General features: G+C 48.4%; 1 protein-coding gene across 2 annotated transcripts in view; it reads left to right on the plus strand.

Annotated features, from left to right (window-relative positions):
- ADAM19 (ADAM metallopeptidase domain 19) overlaps positions 1–18,899 on the plus strand; it is a 100,813-nt gene extending 81,914 nt beyond the window's left edge. The window contains exons 15-23 of one of the 2 annotated variants that reach the window (XM_011966707.1): positions 842–950; positions 2,350–2,554; positions 3,924–4,001; positions 4,112–4,220; positions 6,216–6,360; positions 7,486–7,570; positions 7,879–8,103; positions 14,282–14,434; positions 15,222–18,899. In XM_011966707.1, the coding sequence (XP_011822097.1) occupies positions 842–950; positions 2,350–2,554; positions 3,924–4,001; positions 4,112–4,220; positions 6,216–6,360; positions 7,486–7,570; positions 7,879–8,103; positions 14,282–14,434; positions 15,222–15,275 (1,163 nt within the window). In that variant the 3' untranslated portion in view covers positions 15,276–18,899. Of the gene's footprint in view, positions 1–841; positions 951–2,349; positions 2,555–3,923; positions 4,002–4,111; positions 4,221–6,215; positions 6,361–7,485; positions 7,571–7,878; positions 8,104–14,281; positions 14,600–15,221 lie in introns of those variants that run through there. The other variant, XM_011966706.1, reaches the window with a different exon arrangement.
- Positions 18,900–19,896: the final 997 nt, after the last annotated feature.

The raw sequence follows: 19,896 nt of genomic DNA on the forward strand, positions 1-19,896 counted from the left end.
AATATGCTTCCATTCTTTATTGGATAGATTATTTCTAGAAGATACACACAGAATTATACCTAGGAGATATAGAAATTAGAGATGTAAGTCTCTTTAGAAAATATACTGTTAATAAGTGCTATTCCTCCAGGATGTAGAGAAGTAGGAACTAGATGACTACAAGAAAAATTTTCCAAGCCGTATGTATATCTTTACAATATTATGCATGTTTGACCTATTTTTTAAAATCTTGAAATGGAACATGGCTTCTTCATTAGAGAGCAGGCTTAGCATGCAACCCTCCTCACACACAAATATAAATCCTCAGTAAGGTAGGAAGAATTTATATCAAACAGGCCAGGTGTGGTGGCTCACGCCTGTAATCCCAGCACTTTGGGAGGCCGAGGCGGGGGAATCACGAGGTCAGGAGTTCAAGACCAGCCTGGCCAAGATGGTGAAACCCCATTTCTACAAAAAAAAAATAATAATAAATACAAAAATTAGCCAGTCGTGGTGGCAGGTGCTTGTAATCCCAGCTACTCGGGAGGCTGAGGCAGAGAATTGCTTGAACCCAAGAGGCAGAGGATGCAATGAGCCGTGATTGTGCCACTGCATTCCAACTTGGGTGACAGAGTGAGAATTCATCTGAAAAAAAAAAAGAATTTATATAAAACATTATTCTCTGAGTAGATCTTGATGAGAATATGGGGATGGAATAACCTGGGGTGGGGGGAACAGGAAGAAGAGGCTGAATATTCCCTCCTAGAAAATATTCTTAACTTCACTACTTTACCAAAGATACCTTTGCTCTTGGGGACTTCTGACAGACGAATATACTGATAGATGTTGCTTGCCCACCCAGGAGCCCGACCTGCCCCTGACCTCTGCTTCGAGAAGGTGAATGTGGCAGGAGACACCTTTGGAAACTGTGGAAAGGACATGAATGGTGAACACAGGAAGTGCAACACAAGGTGATGACCAAAGGGCAGGCCTCATGAAATGAAGATGAACAAGCAGTTTCTACTCTGTCCTCACTGCTGCCCAGCTTAGCAGCGTGACTGGCCCCAGAGCTGCACCTTTACATCAATCAGTTGAAGTCAGTCATCTATTCTCGGCCCCCTGTTTGATAGTGCACTATTCATCTCTAAGGAAGTCAGAGGAGGGTGTGGGTGGCAGTGCTTCCTAGAAAGCTGATCAGGCTTCCTTTGGGGACCATCTTACAGTAGGGCAGGTAATCAGCCCTTTTGGGTCATTTCTGCAAAATTCTAATCGTGCCCTAATTTGAATAACTCCTCATTCATTAATTCACTAATTCATTCATTTATTCATCATTCATTCCAACCAACCATCCACTCATCTGTCTATCCATCCATCCATCCATCCATCCATCCATCCATCCATCCATCCATCTATCCATCTAGTATCTATTGAAGATTTACCAACTATCTACTATCTATTGAAGATTTACCATGTGCAAGATACAGTGCTGAGTGCATGGAACTTGTAATTAACAATACAGTATGATAATGGGAGTGTGGAGAGAGCCATCCAACCCATCTTAGTGTGTCAGAGTGGTTTCCCAAAGGAAGTTATACCTACACTGAGATCTGGAGCAGTTACCTAGGTGAACAGGGTGGAGAGTGGTACTGGTGCATAGGAGAGTGATCCAGGAAGAGAGATGAATGGAGAAAAACTGGCAGTTGAAAGAATTGAGAACAGTTTGATACAGTTAAAGTATAATGTTGGGATGTGAAGGAGAAGGTCTGCTGAGAAATTAGCCTGGATAGTTTAGCATGGACCAGGTCATGAAAAGCCTCAAATGCATGGCTAGGGGAGTTTGGACTTTAGCTTGAGGGCAGTGTGGAAATTCGACTCCTATGGGGCAGACTGGAGGCAGGGAAATCAGTCTTCTGCAGACCAGGTAAGGGGAGTGGGGCAGTGTGAATTAAGGTAGATCTATAGGAGGGAAGATGGATAGGGTTTGAAAATGGCTTGAGCCCAGGACTGAGGGAGAATGGGGAGTTGGAGATGACCCCAGATTTCTGGCTGGAGCTCCTGGGTGGATGGCGGTATAAGGAGCAAAAAGGGAAAGATTGCTCAGCTCAGGTGGCTGTTCTTGGAGTTAAGGACTTTTCGAGGCCAGTTCTCTGGTCTGGATTTGCTCAGGGTCAAGGAGCCTGTTCTCTTCCCTTGGTGTCAGTCCACATGGAGTCTCTCCTGGTGAGTCTCCAAAGCACATGAGTGCCCTAAACCTTTGCCCCACCACACACAAGCCCGCTGTCTTAGTCAGGAAAGGCTGAAGCTCTCTAGTGCTCCAGCTTTTCCTCTGCTCTGATTTCACCTCCTTCCCTCTCTGTCTCTTGTGCCCAGAGATGCGAAGTGTGGGAAGATCCAGTGTCAGAGCTCCGAGGCCCGGCCCCTGGAGTCCAACGCGGTGCCCATCGACACCACTATCATCATGAATGGGAGGCAGATCCAGTGCCGGGGCACCCACGTCTACCGAGGTCCTGAGGAGGAGGGTGATATGCTGGACCCAGGGCTGGTGATGACCGGAACCAAGTGTGGCTACAACCATGTGAGTCCCTTCCCCCAGCTCACCTAGGAGCCGGCTGCAGAGCAGGGTGATTGAGAAGTGAGCTTTGAGGGAAGGATGCCTGGGCTCAGATGCCACCTCCCCAACCTCTGAGCCTTGGTGGCTGCCTTCATGAAGCATGTATAATGACAGCAGGCGCCCACCCCAGAGAATTGTCAGAAGGATTAAAGAAAATCATCCCAGTAAAGCACTTAGGTGGCCTAGCTAGTGCCACTTTCATTCTCATCGCTAATTATCATGGGAATTAAAAATGGACTAGGAGTTAGGGAAGCCTGAGCAAAATGATAGCAACTATCCCGTAGAGTCGATTCTGATAATGAAACTATGAAAAACATGAAGTATTTAGCATAGCACCTGGCACAGAATACTGTCACCATCATTATTTTTAAACATAATGTTAAAGGCCGGGCGCCGTGGCTCAAGCCTGTAATCCCAGCACTTTGGGAGGCCGAGACGGGCGAATCACGAGGTCAGGAGATCGAGACCATCCTGGCTAACACGGTGAAACCCCGTCTCTACTAAAAAATATAAAAAACTAGCCGGGTGAGGTGGCGGGCGCCTGTAGTCCCAGCTACTCGGGAGGCTGAGGCAGGAGAATGGCGTAAACCCGGGAGGCGGAGCTTGCAGTGAGCTGAGATCTGGCCACTGCACTCCAGCCTGGATGACAGAGCCAGACTCTGTCTCAAAAAAAAAAAAATATATATATATATATATATATAAAATGTTAAAATTGGTACATATTAATGACAAGTAATTAACATAATCAACATAATAGTCCTATAATATTATATTGTTAAATATGATACTTTAACAATATATTTGTTTTCTCCCTAATCACAAAAGTAATAGCAGAATTTAGCTGACTATTGTCCTGTCCTTAGCATTTGTGGGCTGTTTTCCATTTTTCACTTTGATAGTTACCTGAAGTGGGCTGCCTTTTTGGGTCCTCATAATTTTTTTTTTTTTTTTTTTGAGATGGAGTCTTGCTATGTTGCCCAGGCTGGAGTGCAGTGGTACAATCTCAGCTCACTGCAACCTCTGTCTCCTGGACTCAAGCAATTCTCCTGCCTCAGCCTCCCGAGTAGCTGGGATTACAGGCACAGGCCACCAGGCCTAGCTGATTTTTGTATTTTTAGTAGAGACAGAGTTTCAGCATGTTGGCCAGTCTGGTCTCGAACTCCTGACCACAGGTGATCCACCCACCTTGGCCTCCCAAAGTGCTGGGATTACGGGCGTGAGCCACCAGGCTGGGCCATGGGTCCTCATATGTTCCAAGTGTAAAATCTTGCCTCCTAACTCCCAACCAGCATACCTCCCACTGCACTGATCATTTTATTTTCTCCCTGTGCAGATTTGCTTCGAGGGGCAGTGCAGGAACACCTCCTTCTTTGAAACTGAAGGCTGTGGGAAGAAGTGCAATGGCCACGGGGTGCGTGCTGGGTTCTGGCTGCTTTGTGTCATGGGGGCGTCATGAGGGCAGGCCCTGTGGGTGGTGATGCTCTCTGGGGTGCTGATGCCTCTACCCTTCCTTCACTCCAGGTCTGTAACAACAACCAGAATTGCCACTGCCTGCCGGGCTGGGCCCCGCCCTTCTGCAACACACCGGGCCACGGGGGCAGCATCGACAGTGGGCCCATGCCCCCTGAGAGTGAGTGCCAGCCCTGCTGGGGCCACTGCCCGCTTTTGTGAGAAGAGCAGGTGTCAGGGGCAGGTGGCATGTTGCAGAGCATCCACACTGAGTCAGCTTCATTGTCCTGATTTTGCAGAGGAAATCAGGATAAAGAGAGACCAAGAGAGAGGAGCGACTGCCTGTAGTGTGGTGTGGGGTCACGGTTCAGTCTCTCTTCTCCCATCCTTTCTACTGAGGAGGGGGAGCCTGCTTAGTAGAGTGAGAGTAAGAGAGACTGTAGGTCATTGAATGTTCCCATTCTTTTTAGGGAACGTGGTGAATATTTCTTTTTGGGCACTTAAAAATCATCATGAACCTGGCACACATTATGGTAGTTTAGATTTCCTCTAATGGACACAAGTTAAAATGGGAAACCAGACTCTCAGAAAAGTTTTGTAGTATTTTAGTGGATCTCTCAAGGATTCTAGCACTGTGGTTTCTAAAGATTTAAAAAAATAATAATAACAAAGAACTTAAAAAAAAAAAGCACCAAAATCTTTCAAGGAAGAAATCCCAATATGTAAAACTGATAAAAGCAGTATTTTGTTAGTACAAATATATTCTGTATATTTACGTTAACCACTTGAGAGAATATTGGGGTAGTTTTGATGAAACCAAATGTTAAGTTATGGATTATGGGTGAGAGTTCTAGTCTTAAATCTGTCTGAGTCTTTTTGCTTCTTTGTTCTTTTTTTTTTTTTTTTTTTTTGGGTAGGGCGCGGTAGCTCACGCCTATAATCCCAGCACTTTGGGAGGCTGAGGCGGGTGGATCACAAGGTCAGGAGATCGAGACCATCCTGGCTAACACGTGAAACCCTGTCTCTACTAAAAATACAAAAAATTAGTCAGGCGTGGTGGCGGGCGCCTGTAGTCCCAGCTACTCGGGAGGCTGAGGCAAGAGAATGGCGTGAACCCGGGAGGCGGAGCTTGCAGTGAGCCGAGATGGCACCACTGCACTCCAGCCTGGGCGACAGAGCGAGACTCCATCTCAAAAAAAAAAAAACAAAAAAACACCTTTTTTTTTTTGAAAGGGAGTCTCGCTCTGTCACCCTGGCTGGAGTGCGGTGGTGTGATCACGACTCACTGCAACCTCTGCCTCCCGGGTTCAAGCGATTCTTCTGCTTCAGCCACCTGAGTAGCTGGGATTACAGGTGCCTGCCACCACATCTGGATAATTTTTGTATTTTTAGTAGAGACAGGATTTCACAATGTTGGCCAGGCTGGTCTCGAACACCTGACCTCAAGTGATCCGCCCACCTCAGCCTCTCAAATCTCTCAAAGCATGAGCTAGCATGCCTGGCCAAGTCTTTTTGTATTTTGTGTTGGTTCCTTTGTGTTCAGGAAAATCATGATTCAGGCTAAAAACTAGTGGCAAATTGTAACAGAGCTTGAACTGCTTGCCTGAAAAGGGACCTCTTCAATTAAGTAGAAGTGGCTATAGAAGCTTTGTACTGTTGAGTCTGTGCAAAACAAGTTGACTTGGCTCTTTGAGCTAACATTAGTGATTTCCCAGTGGTACATAATGTGTGTGGTTTTTTTTTGAGACGGAGTCTCACTCTGTTGCCAGCTGGAGTGCAGTGGCACAATCTCTGCTCACTGCAACCTCCGCCTCCCGGGTTCAAGCGATTCTCTTGCCTAGCCTCCTGAGTAGCTGGGACTACAAGTGAGTGCCACCACGCCCAGCTAATTTTTGTATTTTTAGTAGAGATGAGGTTTCACCATGTTGGCCAGGATGGTCTTGACCTCTTGACCTTGTGATCCGCTCACCATGGCCTCCCAAAGTGCTGGGATTACAGGTGTGAGCCACTGTGCCCGGCCCATAATGTGTGTTTTAATTATAATATGTAAGTTAAAGTAAGTAATACAAATTAAATGCAAATCAAATGCCTGAAGAAGAAGCAGGAATACCTATTTTGAAATCTGCTGTAGCCCAGACCGCTTCTAAATCTCCCACTTGGGTTCTGTTTCTGGAAGGTGTGGGTCCTGTGGTAGCTGGAGTGTTGGTGGCCATCTTCGTGCTGGCGGTCCTCATGCTGATGTACTACTGCTGCAGACAGAACAACAAACTAGGCCAACTCAAGCCCTCAGCTCTCCCTTCCAAGCTGAGGCAACAGTTCTGGTATGACAGGGTTCCATGGAGGACTCAGGGTCAATTTATGGGTCACAAAGGTCTCCATAAATGGTACTTAGGAGAAGTGTTGGTGACAGTGGGTCTAATTCAGGGAAGACAAATGCAAGGAACACGCTGCCCTCTCCCCTGCTGTGACTGTGACAGGCATTACTAGTTGATCTTATTGTAAGTACTCTACTGATTCTGGTCATCACTCCTGAGTTCTTCTCAGCAGAATATCCCCAACCAAATCAAGCTGAAATATAAAATAAAATCTATTTGCCATCCTTTATCTACTTGATTTGTTCCCCATGTTATTTTATTTATTTATTTTTGAGATGAAGTTTCGCTCTTGTTGCCCAGGCTGGAATGCAGTGGCGCAATCTTGGTTCACTGCAACCTCTGTCTCCTGGGTTCAAGCGATTCTCCTGCCTCAGCCTCTTGAGTAGCTGAGACTACAGGTGCGTGCCACCATACCCAGCTAATTTTTTGTATTTTTAGTAGAGATGGGGTTTCACCATGTTGGCCAGGCTGGTCTCAAACTCCTTACCTCAGGTGATCTGCCCGCTTCAGCCTCGTAAAATGCTGGGATTACAGGCGTGAACCACCATGCCTGGCCCCATCTTTGTCTTTTTAACCACTGTTACTTTAAAGTTTGTTTCATCTGATATAAGAATAGCTACTCCTGCTCGCTTTTGGTGTCCATTTAAAAAGTGATTTATTATTTTGGATATGGAAGATGTACAGTCTCTGAATCACCTATTAAATAATGCTTGTTCTGGAGGGGATTTTAAGTCCTAGGGTCTGTGGGTCTGTGCCTGATTGGGATTGGTTGATGGCTCGTGACACCCTTGTGTCTCCTCAGAGGGGAAGGATCTTAAAAGGGTGAAGAGAAGGTGTGGAGAGAGCTCTGCTTTGTATAAGGCCAACTCGGTTTCCTTGAGAGTTCTCCATTGGCCACACGTTTCCCTACTTAGGAAGACGTGGTTTGAGAAGACCAATCCCACTCCCTCCAGAGCAGACTTGGGGAAGATTTAGCTGCTTGCTGGCCCTGCTTGCGTCAAAGGGAACTCAGCCACTGTCCCCTGCTGAACATCTGCCCCTTTCTTCTCCTCCCCCATTTCTTGTTTCTAGTTGTCCCTTCAGGGTGTCTCAGAACAGCGGGACTGGTCATGCCAACCCAACTTTCAAGCTGCAGACGCCCCAGGGCAAGCGAAAGGTAAGAGCTTTGCACCACTGAACTTGGCTACTTTTCCTTTATCCCTCACGGTCATGCTGTATTTTTCTAAGAGCCTCTGTGGGCCCATGGATTGGTAATAAAAGCCCTTTTATTGGCTGGAGAGACATGTTATTTGGTTCTGACTTCCCCTAATGACTTTAAAGGTTGCATCTGACCTCTGGGATCCTCGGGCGGTTGATAGATGGGTGTGTCTGTTCTCCCTTTGGGCTCTGGTTTATCTCAAAGAGACACACAAGGGCAGCCCGAGTGATTTCTTGTCTCAGGTGTTCCTTGACTTGTGCATACAGGTAATCAACACTCCTGAAATCCTGCGGAAGCCCTCCCAGCCTCCTCCCCGGCCCCCTCCAGATTATCTGCGCGGTGGGTCCCCACCTGCACCACTGCCAGCACACCTGAGCAGGGCCGCCAGGAACTCCCCAGGGCCCAGGTCTCAAATAGAGAGGACGGAGTCATCCAGGAGGCCTCCTCCAAGCCGGCCAATTCCCCCCGCACCAAACTGCATCCTTTCCCAGGTATTGCTTTTAAGGCCACTTTCACTGGGTAATGGCAAAGGTGGGGAAGGTGAAACTTGTGGGGTCATGAGCTGACTGCCTTTTCTGCAATTCGGTCAATATGGGAGCGCACAGCGGATTAGAGCAATTAACATGGGGAAACAGACTCTCCAGGCAGCTCCTAAAGCACGTGGCATTTTCTCCCGGGTTGGCCTATTTTATGACAAGCCACTACCCACCTTCCACCCCAAATGAACTTCTGTCAGTTCCCCCATGCTCGTCTGCCTGCTAGGTCTTTGCCACTGCTGCTTGTTCTGCCTGATACACTCCTTCTGCCTTGGCGGGGCCAGCTCCTGCTCGTCCTCAGATCTGCTCCTAGATGCCGCTTCTCCCGGGAAGCCTACTCTGATTCAAGTCTGAGGCTGATGGGACTGTACTTTTCTCACCAGAGTACACTTCCCACCAAATTGTACCTGTTGGTACCTTCTACTGATTGGAAAGTCTTACCCAGGGATGTGTCCTGATGCCTTGCCCATCCCAAGGGGCAGGTGCCTCTGGGAGCTGAGAGTGGGGTCCAAACTCTCTGCCCCCAGGCCTAGTGCTCATGGAAGCAGAGCCTGCCCAGCAGCCTGTTCCCACTGCGTGTGTGTGCTCTGATGGCTCCGACCACATGTTCTGCAGGAGATCCCCCCGTGCAGACACAGGTGTTTCCTGGGTGGCGGCTGGGCGGGTTGCCTTCCGGAACTGGCCTGTGTGTTTTGGGGGTGACCTCTCAACTGAGACTGCTTTCCTTGGGTGTGGTCCAGAGGGCTCCATGCAACCCAAGCTGTCTCTGACCCTAAGGACTCTGGGGTTGGCTGCAGGCTTTGGAGGGTCCTTAGGATGTGTGGCAGTGGGACAGTTTGGGAGAGCTGAGGGCATCCATTCTGTTTCTCTGCTGTGAAACAGCTGCTCTCCCCTTCCTTTTGTGTGGGGCCGCGGTAGAATGGAGAAATCCGTGCAGAAAGAGAGAGGGAAGATTGACAAGGAGAGAGAGGGAAGGAGGAAAGGAAAAAAGCAAGAGAGGGGAGGAGTGGAGAGAGAGAGGTGGAGAGTGTAGTCGTGTGCGGGGGGTGCTCTAACAGAGTACTGCACACTGGCTGACTTCAAAACAGACTCCTATTTTCTCACAGTTCTGGAGGCTAGGAGTCCAAGGTCAAGGTGCTGGCAGGGTTGACTTCTGAAGCCTCTCTCAGTGGCTTGCAGGTGGCCGCCCTCTTGCTGAGTTCTCACGTGGCCTTTCCTATGCACTCCTGCCTCCCTGGTGTCTCTGTGTGGCCAACTGTCCTCTTCTTATGAGAACACCAGATTGGATTAGGTGGCCTCATTCTACCCTAATCACCTTTTTAAAGACCTTATCTCTAAATATGGCCACATTCTGAGGTACTCAGGGTTAAGGGTTCAGCATATGTTTTTTTTTTAAGTGATGAGTGCACAGTTCAGTCCCTAACAGAGAGATGAAAGAAAGGGAGAAAGCAGGCGTGTAGAGACTTGGGGTTACGGGAGAACAGGGGTGCCGGCGGAGGGAGGAGGGAGTGGGTCAGACTAGCAGTCCACTCAGACTATTGTTCCGAAAAACCCACACTAGAGGCGTGTTCAGAGAACACGGGGCCAGCCTCACCCCTGTCACCCCGAGGTGCTGAGCCCTAGGTCAGGAGGGGTCAGGGACAGTGGGGACCCAGCTGTGTGTTAAGTGGTGGAGGCTGCGTGTACCCTGCGCCTGCGTTTCTGGGGCTGCTGGCAGGAGTCCCGGGTGCAGGAAGCTGCCCAGCCAGTGGCAGGTGCCCCAGAACACAGCTAGCTCCCAAGCACAGCTTCTCCTGGGCCCCAGGGCCCAGTTGGGGGTCTCTCTACAAGCGAACAGTGGGAGGCAGCTGCTCCGAGTGGGGGCTGCTGTGATGACATTGGGCTGCCACCTACCTTCTCACAGCCATTCCAAGAAGGGAGTTGCCGCAGCCCTCATTTCTCTTGGAGGTTGCCGGGCCTCACAAGGTTGAAGGGACTTGCCTGACATTGCGCAGTTGTGAGTGGAGGAGCTAGGGCTTAAACCCAGGTCTCACCCAGCTGAGCGAGACAGCCTCCTGCCCTGGGGCCGCTCACAGTCTCCAGTCTGCCATTAGAGATTCCCCACCTCCTAGCTGGGGGACATGGACCCCCTGGAGAAGTGATGGATGAAACCTCAGCACTTCTTCAGTTCTGCTATTCTCAACCGGCTTATGCACCTGCACTCTGGGCCAGGGGATGGCGAGGAAGGCAGATGGCAGCTTTGCCTCCAGGAGCTCGCATTCTGCTGGGGCAGCGACTGCAGGATACGTGTCACTGCAACAGCGATACATGCTGGGAGGGAGAGGCTCAGGGTGCTCAGAAGAGTAACAAGGGGATTTGACCTAGTCTGGGAAATCCAGGAAGGTTTCCCTGAGGAGGTGACATTTGAGCTGAGACATGAAGGAGGAACAGGACTTAACCAGGCTGTGAGGGCAAGTGACGAAGGAGCTTTCCTGGTCCCAGGACCCACTAGTAGGGAGGCTCTGTCATGGGAGAGGGCCCTGCGAGTTGAAGGAACTTAAAGTTTTGTGTTCTTGGGGCCCAAGGAGCTATGAGATGAGGCTGGAAAGCCAGGAGGAGCCCAACTATGCCCAGGCCACATGGCCTTGGTCAGGACTTTGGTCTGTATTCCATAGAAAGAGGACAGTGGTGACATGATGCAATTCTCTATTGACAAGGATTGATCGCTGTTTGGGATATCTTTAGGCAGGAGGGAGGTGTAGTTCCTGCAAGGGGCCCATAGATGCTTCTGAAGCTGTTAATCTACTGTTTGACCTGCATGAGGATTACTTGGTGTATTCACGTTGTGATAATTCATCTAGTTGTATATTTATGATTTGTTTACCTTTTTCTGTGTATATTATATTTGAATTTTTAAAATAGTTTTAAAAAATGAAAGTCACTCTAGAAGCAAATGGGTGTCCTAGTTAGAAGATTGAAAGGTTGTCCTGAAGAAAGATGGTAAAAGCTCGGAGCAGGGAGTAGGCAGGGCTGATGGAGTGAAGCTGATAAGAAATGTGCAGAAGAGAAAATAGACAGGACTTGAGGATCCATTGCAAACAGGGCTTGGCAGGGGATGATGCCCCGTGTCAGGCTTGTGCAATCTGATCAAGTGAGATGCCGTCCCTTGTGGTGGAAGGGAGCGTGGGCCAGAGTAGCTGAGGGACTGTTACTGCTTTAGAAAAAGGAAAACAGTGCTGGGCGAGGGGCCTGGTACGGCTGAGTCGGATCATCACAGATGTGGCCTCTGGCCGGTTGCTGTGCTGGGAGGCCCAGCGCTGACATGCTGATGAGGCTCCTGCCCAAACACCAGCCCCTCAGTGGCTCATTGGCACAGCTCCTTGGGAGCACAGCCTTTACCAGTTGCAACCTGACATCTGCACCCAGCTGTCTTCTGCCCCAGAAGGTCTCTATCCTGGCTTCCAGCAACCACTGCAACTTGGCAGCTATTCTGGGCTGGGGAAAATGGTGGTGAAGGGGGCGGGTTGCCTTGTCCTTCTACGTGGAGCTGAAGAACATGGATGGCTTTTTGGCCCTAAGAATTTGCTTTACTTTCTGATGCCGCGAAGCTTCTTGGGGAAAATCTCGGCTCTTTGTGTTATTCCTGGCCTCTCTACATGCTTGTCTTTTGTCCACTTTAATATGTGGTAGTGACCCTCTCGAGAAGGGAAGGAAGTCAAGGAGAGCAGGCACTGGAATGCCCATCTATGCCGCTGGCTTCCCCTTAAACCCCAACAGCTTGGGGGCCTGCGGGTGGCACCATCATTCTTTCCCCCTAAAAAAAAACATGGATCAATTAATACGTGTTGAGCACCTACCGTATGCTAGGCACACTGTTCTGAAAGCCGAAGATGTATCAGTGAACCAAACAGATGGAGACCCCACCCTGCTTCAACTCTAGAGGGGGACGGAGAGACAGAAAGTAAAACTCAACTTGATAAGTAAATAAATTATATATATTGGAAAGCAGGAAGTGATATGAAAAGAAAAGAAGAGATATGTTAGGATACAAAGGTCAGGGAATGTCAGGGTGGGGCTGTTGTAATTTTAAATAAGGTAGTCAGGGCAAAGCCTTGTGGAGATGGTGAGAACAGGAAGGTAATAGTAACACAGCAAGGACAGAATCCATGAAATGTGCCACACACATAGACAACCAACATGAACAAAATGTAGCTGTTTCTTTGTTTAAATTTTGTTTTAATCTAAACAGGCAATACACATACATGCTCTCGTTAAAAAAAAAAATGGAATGTTCGAGGGCTGGGCATGGTGGCTCATGCCTGTAATCCCAGCACTTTGGGAGGCCGAGGCAGGCAGATCACCTGAGGTCAGAGTTCGAGACCAGCCTGACCAACATGGTGAAACCCCGTCTCTACTAAAAACACAAAAATTAGCCAGGCATGGTGGTGGGCCCCTGTAATCCCAACTACTCAGGAGGCTGAGGCAAGAGAATCGTTTGAATTCGGGAGGCAGAGGTTGCAGTAAGCTGAGATTGTGCCATTGCAATCCAGCCTGGGGGACAGAGCAAGACTCCATCTCAGAAAAAAAAAAAAAAAAAAAAAGAATGTTCACCTGGACCACACCCCTCCCCTCTTGCACCCCATCCCAGCATAATCTCTTTTCAATTTGGTCCGTATCCTTCCTTTTTTTCTGTTTATAGACATTTCTAGTAGGTGGTGAGCATGGTGACTTATTTTATGTCAGCTATCCTCCCCAGCTTGTTTGTTCCACCTGACAACTCTTGAACATCTCCCCACGCCAGCCCCTGTCAACCTACTTCATTCTTTTTAAGTGCTATGTCATCTGTCACTTTATAATTTTAGTTGTTTTTCTGCTGATGAAATTTTGCTTATTTATGGTTTCTTTGCTGTTACAAATAGTGCTGCAAGGAACAGATTTGTTACATAGGTATACACATGCCATGGTGGTTTACTGCACCCATCAATCTGCCATCTACATTAGGTATTTCTCCTAATGCGATCACTCCCCTAGCCCCCCACCATCCAACAGGCCCCGGTGTGTAATGTTCTCCTCCGTGTGTCCATGTGTTCTCATTTCATGTTCAACTCCCACTTATGAGTGAGAACATGCAGTGTTTGGTTTTCTGTTCTTGTGTTATTTTGCTGAGAATGATGGTTTCCAGCATCATCCATGTCCCTATAAAGGACAGAACTCATCCTTTTTTATGGCTGCATAGTATTCCATGGTGTATATGTGCTACGTTTTCTTTATCCAGTTTATCACTGATGGGCATTTGGGTTGGTTCCAAGTCTTTGCTATTGTGAATAATGCCACAATAAACATACGTGTGCATGTGTCTTTATAGTAGAATGATTTATAATCCTTTGGGTATATACCCAGTAATGGGATTGCTGAATCAAATGGTATTTCTAGTTCTAGATCCCCCCTATTTAATAATGATGCTGGGAAAACTGGCTAGCCATATGCAGAAAGCTGAAACTGGATCCCTTCCTTACATCTTATACAAAAATTAATTCAAGAGGATTAAAGACTTAAATGTAATACCTAAAACCATAAAAACCCTAGAAGAAAACCTAGGCAATACCATTGAGGACATAGGCATGGGCAAAGACTTCATGACTAAAACACCAAAAGCAATGGCAACAAAAGCCAAAATAGACAAATGGGATCTGATTGAACTAAAAAGCTTCTGCACAGCAAAAGAAACTATCATCAGAGTGAACAGACAACCTAGAGAATGGGAGAAAATTTTTGCCATCTATTCATCTGACAAAGGGGTAATATCCCCAATCTACAAAGAACTTAAACAGATTTACAAGAAACAAACAACCCTATCAAAAAGTGGGTGAAGGATATGAACAGACACTTCTCAAAAGAAGACATTTATGCAGCCAACAAACAGATGAGAAAAAGCTCGTCATCACTGGTTATTTGTCCTTTCAATAGATACTGCCAGCTTGCTCTCCTGACTTCCTCTTGAGAATATAGACACATTATACATACGGTTTCTTTCTAAATGGGACCATACAGTATATAACCTTTTCCTATCTGATTTTGACCCATAAGATAGCAGGGACATTTTCTTTCAAACAGGCCTCTGGCCTTCAAGTGAGGCTTATTGCTTTCTCTCCAGGACTTCTCCAGGCCTCGGCCGCCCCAGAAGGCACTCCCGGCGAACCCAGTGCCAGGCCGCAGGAGCCTCCCCAGGCCAGGGGGTGCATCCCCACTGCGGACCCCTGGTGCTGGCCCTCAGCACTCCCGGCCTTTGGCAGCACCTGCCCCAAAGGTGAGTCCATGGGAAGCCCCCAAGGTGAAAGCTGGTACCAGAGGGCTCCAGGGGGGCAGGTGTAGAGTTGAGAAAACGAAGCAATTCATGCTTCTTGTGGTCTGGACTGAACTTCCAGAACAAAAGCCAAGGGCAAAACATTCATGTTTCTTGGTGCCTGCTTGACTGTGGAGTTTTGGCTTCATGTGAAAGTTGATGCTTAGAATCCCGAGCTGCGGTGGCTTCAGTCCTGCCCCTGCATGTGACCTGCAGAGGGACCCTGAGCAAGTCCCTCTTGAGTCTTTTTCCTCATTTGTACAGAGGCAATGATGGGCAGTAGTACCAGCCCCATCAGGTTGCTGTGAAGGGCAAGGTAGTGCGTTAGTAGAAGCCACCTGGCCTGCGGGAGGCTGTGCACACTTGGCCCCTCCTCGTACCTCTTCTCTGTGGCTGACAGTCTCAGTTTGCCAGTCTTGGGAGTTGGGTCAGAAAGGGATGTGGTGAAGAAGCTGGCTGACCACCCTGTATTCCCATGAGGCACCGGGAAAACTATGGGCTGTGCTGCTGCCTTAGCAGAGAAGGAAAGAGGGAGGGGTGACTGGTCAGTTTGAGACAGTGGCACCCACCACACCCCTCTCTGCAGGACTGATGGTCTGGGTGAGCGGACACACGGATGCACTTCACAAGAAGCCTTTGTTCTCAGTGGGTGGTCCACCCCTTCTTGTAAAATCAGGAGGATGACTCCCCCTTGATCCCACTGATTAGCATCAAGCTGATGTCTCTCTCCCTCCCTTCTTTTTCTTCCCAGTTTCCAGAATACAGATCACAGAGGGCTGGAGGGATGATTAGCTCGAAAATCTAGACCTGTCCAGGGGCTTCTCCCTTTCCTTGAGCTCTCTGGACACTGCAGAGGACGCATGGCCATGGAACCCTGAAGAAGCATGTCTGGCCGCCGCCTCTGATCTCCTCCCACCCTCCTCCAGGAAACTCCACATCTCCAAAATCTCCTTGTTGACTCAGTGCCTCCTCGGCTTCCTTGGAAGCCCAGAGGGACTACGATCCAATGGCTTCTAGGTGTTGTTTTGTGCAATATACAGCCCCAGGTAGGGAGGGGAGAGGAGAGGAGGGTGAATGGCAGCTTCTCCTCCAGACTCCTAGCCCCGAGGTGCTGATGGAGATGATCAAGGCTGGCAAGCCCCTCAGGCCAGCTCATCCATTCACTCCTGGGGTGTAGGGCACGCAAAAGAGCTTCCCATTGCTTCTGCTCTCCTCAGAGGTCCCGGGCTGGACAGAGGCTGGTACTTACCCTCTCCTTTTAGCTTTTAGGGATTAAAGAAGGGTCAAGCCAGCCACTGCTGTGGCTCTGTCCAGGGCTTGGTTGAGGGAACGGCTTCTGGCTGTATGGCTGCATGTGACAAGCCAAGTCCCCTCCCACCTCTCCCCAAACGCCTGCATCCCCATATTCACACGGGTCACTCTGACTCAGACAGGTACTATTCATAGGCAGTGTAGACAACAAGAGGAGCCCGGGCTTGGGCTTCCTCTGAGTCGTGATGCCAAAGGTTGCGACTCCTGACTCTGGATAATTTTTAGTTGCTTTTTGTTTTTTCTGCTGCACTTTCCCGGTGCCCCGTGTTTTTCTCTCTTCCTTCCCCTCTCATTCCCCTTCTAAGTGTGGTGCTTTGGTGGGCAAACCCTCAGCAGTCCTGACCTTCTGATGAACAGGTGCTTGTGACCTACAAGTCAGAGTCCTCTGTCACAGTCGGCCACTGGATTTCCCGCGTTGGCTCTCAGGAGTGTGACCAGAGTAGACTTGGGGCATGGCCATGTGGTCATATGTTTATTTTTCATTGTGTTTTGTGACCTCAGCAGGGTGGGGGTCTTCCTGCGTAACTCTCCGAGCTAAATCTAGTGAGGTCCCCCCTTAGGAAGCCCAGCTATTTACAAAGTACACACGAGGGAGCCAGCCTGCCCTAGTGGCTGGTCATTGACTTCGGGCTGGACCGTTGCCTTCTGAGCAGAGAACGGACCCATTTCTGGGAGCTGCCTGAGATCACTGGAGGAGGCAGCCAGCAGCAGCTGGGCTGGAACAGTCAGAGCTGGGAGCCTCTTCCTCAGCTCAGCTTTTTGTCTTTCACTGCCTTTTGTTCTCTCTCTGGTCACTGCCCTTACCTGACCCTCACAGAAAGAGAGCTCTGAGCAGGTGAGGGGCTCTGCGGGGGCTCCCGTCTTCCCTGCAGCAGGGAGGGAGGGCCACGTGGTGCTGTGCTAGATAGGACGGTTTTTGCAAAGCGCCTGGAGATGTTTTCTGGGAGATTGACTCCCACCCCACAAAGGTGCTGGGTAGTTCTCTGGACAGGAGCTGGCTTGACGCTCACTCCTCTGAGGCTTTTCTGGGGCCTCCTCCTGTCCCGCCATGAGCAATTGTTTGCTCTTGAAAACCTCACTGCAAGGCTGATGCTGAGCTTCTGATTCACCACTCCAGGGCCTCCTTAGAGTCCTCTGCATACAACAGGTGCTTCTTGGATGTTCTTGGGTTTGGAAATAAGTGGAAAATACGGGCTGTATCCCTGGGGGAAAAGCCTGGGTTGGGTTTAGAAAGATCTCAGGAAAATGAGTTCCTCTTCCCTCAGGGTGGCGGTGATACAGGTTCCCCATCTCCCTGCCGTGGGCCATCCTTGCTCCTGAGATCCATTCCCCACCTTTCCTGTGGCCCGATTAAGTCAGGAGACAATCTTTTATTTAAATGTGCCACCCTCTGCCTCAAGGCTTTGGTTCCTGGAAAGTAAAGGTGAAAACATCCCCCCTAACCCCCCTGCAAAACAAACAAGCAACGTCCTCAAAACCCAACCCCATGCCTCGCAGAGGTTCCTGTGGCTTCTCCAGCCTTTCTCCCTCACATCAGGAGGGAGATGGCTCTGAAGTGACAGCGCCACAGTCATAATGACTGCGTGATCCAGCTGAACCTGCAGTCCACCCTCCCTGGAACCACACCAGAAAGAGGCCTGGGTTGTTGTTTTCTTGCTTTTTGTTTTGTTTTATTATTTTCATATCACCTCCATCCCATAAAGTTGTACTGTGAACTAGAAGATGGTGGAATGTTTTGGAATTTGATAGACTTTCGGCAACCAGTTCTACTGATGCTTCTTCACTCCTGGCTCTGTTGAGGAAGGCTGCCCAGGAGGAAGACTGGCCATTGTGCATCCCCTTTTCTCTCCAGTGCCCAGTACACTGTTTTGAGGTGTCAAATACAAATAAATCTGAGCTTAGGGAAGGAGAGACCTTATTCCAAAGCATGATTGCAGAAGGGGAAAGGGAATATTGCAAAGAGGAGAGGAAGGGGCCTTAGGGGAATTGTGACAAGGCTCAGACCCACCGATGGCAAGATCTGCAAGTGTCTCAAAGCCCAGGCAGAAAAGGCCTTTTCTTTTATTGGAAGAATTAACATGGCTAGAAAGAGCCACATTCAGGGAGTGACTTTGTGCCCAGCCTTTTTTTTTTTTTTTCCAGGGGAGGGGCTGTTTGCTTGCTCAGGCTGAGGGTGGGCCAAAGTCCAGGGTTGGTGGGGAGGAGGGAAACTTAACTCAAGTTTGGGTTAGTGAGTTACAAGCTCTTTGTGCAGGTCGAGATGTAGGCAAATCTTTTTAAAAGTGAAATTAACCTCCTGCTAGTTTTACAACCCAATAATTTTTTTTTTTTTTTTACAGGCCTTGGAGCCATCTCTAAAACAAACCTCAAGGGATTTAGTGCCCTATCTCCCTGTCTCTGTAGAAGCTTTAGCCTGGGCACCTGGCTCCATCTTGTAACTGCCTGCTAGCCATAGGTTCCTCTCTGCCTTGCTGGCTTCTCCCTATAAAAGTAAAGCCCTTTTCTGCCCCAGCTCTGAGACACTTGCAGATCTTAAGGTCTGAGACTTGCTGATTTTCTGGTTGGAGAGTTTTTTGTACTGCCATAGACCCTTCCCCATGAAGCAATAGCCCCTCACTACCTCCCGCAATATGCCTTTCCAATAAAGTCGCTCCCTGCCTACTTCCTAATTTATTCCTATTTGACAGAAGGTATGGAAGACTTGCAATTTGAAAACTGGGGACCAGTTCCAAAGTCAGTCATTGTGTTAACCACGTGTATAACAGCTCTGCTGGACACCCAAGAAAGCCATGGGAACACCAACTGGAAAGGTCCCCTTCCCGAGGGAAGCCTGCGAAGGAGAGGTTCTGTAGAATCCAAGCCCACACTTCCAAAGTCACCCCCCACACGTCCTCTCACACCGTCCACTGTGCGTCCGTATGTGTCTGGGATCCAGGGCAATGTGAATTTTCTTTTTATTTGGGAGATTGTTCACGGAAAACAGATCTTCTGCTCTCTTGTCCACCTATTAATTGTTTACAATATTTGTACATCTATGCAAAATACTTGAATGGGCCATGGTGCCTTTTTTCCTTGTTTGTATTTAATTAAAATGAATCGTTTGTCATTTGCAATGTTATCTGGTTTGGCAACTCTTTATTGCGTGTTTGTTGTAATGTCCTGCTGCTCAGATTAGATAAGATTCATGATGTGGACTCCAGAAAGAGTTCCCACAAGGACCATGAGTTCAGCCTATAAAGCCATCATGGTGGACCCGGAGCCACAGCAAAGCCTGTGTTTTCCTATGACCAGTAGAGGGGGCTGTTTGTCTTTGCACCTGGACGCAGGCTGCTTATTAAATCCTGAGATTCTTCGATGTTTCTTCTCATCCTACGCTACTGAATATGGAAGACAGCTGAGAGCCTCTGCTCACTCCTCATCTTATTAAGGCAAGGGATCATACTTTAAAGAGGGGAGACACTTGCCTAAGGTCTCTTGGGCTGGGTAGGTAGGCACAGCCAGGGATAGGGTTGGGTGTGCTTTCTGATTCCAGAACCCTGCGTGATACCACATCTCATATTCATTAGTGCTTCCCCGTCCATAAAAGGATCCCACTCTTATTCTCTCATTGATCCCTACCTCAATTTTGAGGTTCTCTCGGAGAGATGGAGGATTAATAACCATGATGGAAGGTAACAGTTACTGAATACAGTCGGCCCTCCCTATCTGTGGGTTTCAAATCCATGGATTCAACCAACAGCAGATTGAAATGTTTGGGGAAAAAAAAAAGTATAACTATAAAAAGTAATACAATTTTAAAATACAGTATAACAACGAGTTACACAGTGTTTACATTGTATTAGGTATTACAAAAATCTGGAGATGATTTAAAGTCTATGGGAGGATATATGTAGGTTATATGCAAATACTATACCATTTTATATAAGGGATTTGGCCATCCTTAGATTTCGTTATCCGTGGGGGTCCTGGAACCAATCCCCTGCAGATACCAAGGAACAGCTGTATTTAACATATGTGAGCCACTGCATGCGATTTACAAATAAGGATTATCTCATTTAATATTCATAAAAACGCTGAGAGGGCCTTCTTGCTCTCTGATTATACTTTTTTTTTGC

This window comes from Mandrillus leucophaeus, unplaced genomic scaffold, assembly GCF_000951045.1.
Source record: "Mandrillus leucophaeus isolate KB7577 unplaced genomic scaffold, Mleu.le_1.0 Scaffold77, whole genome shotgun sequence".
Taxonomy (NCBI): domain Eukaryota; kingdom Metazoa; phylum Chordata; class Mammalia; order Primates; family Cercopithecidae; genus Mandrillus; species Mandrillus leucophaeus.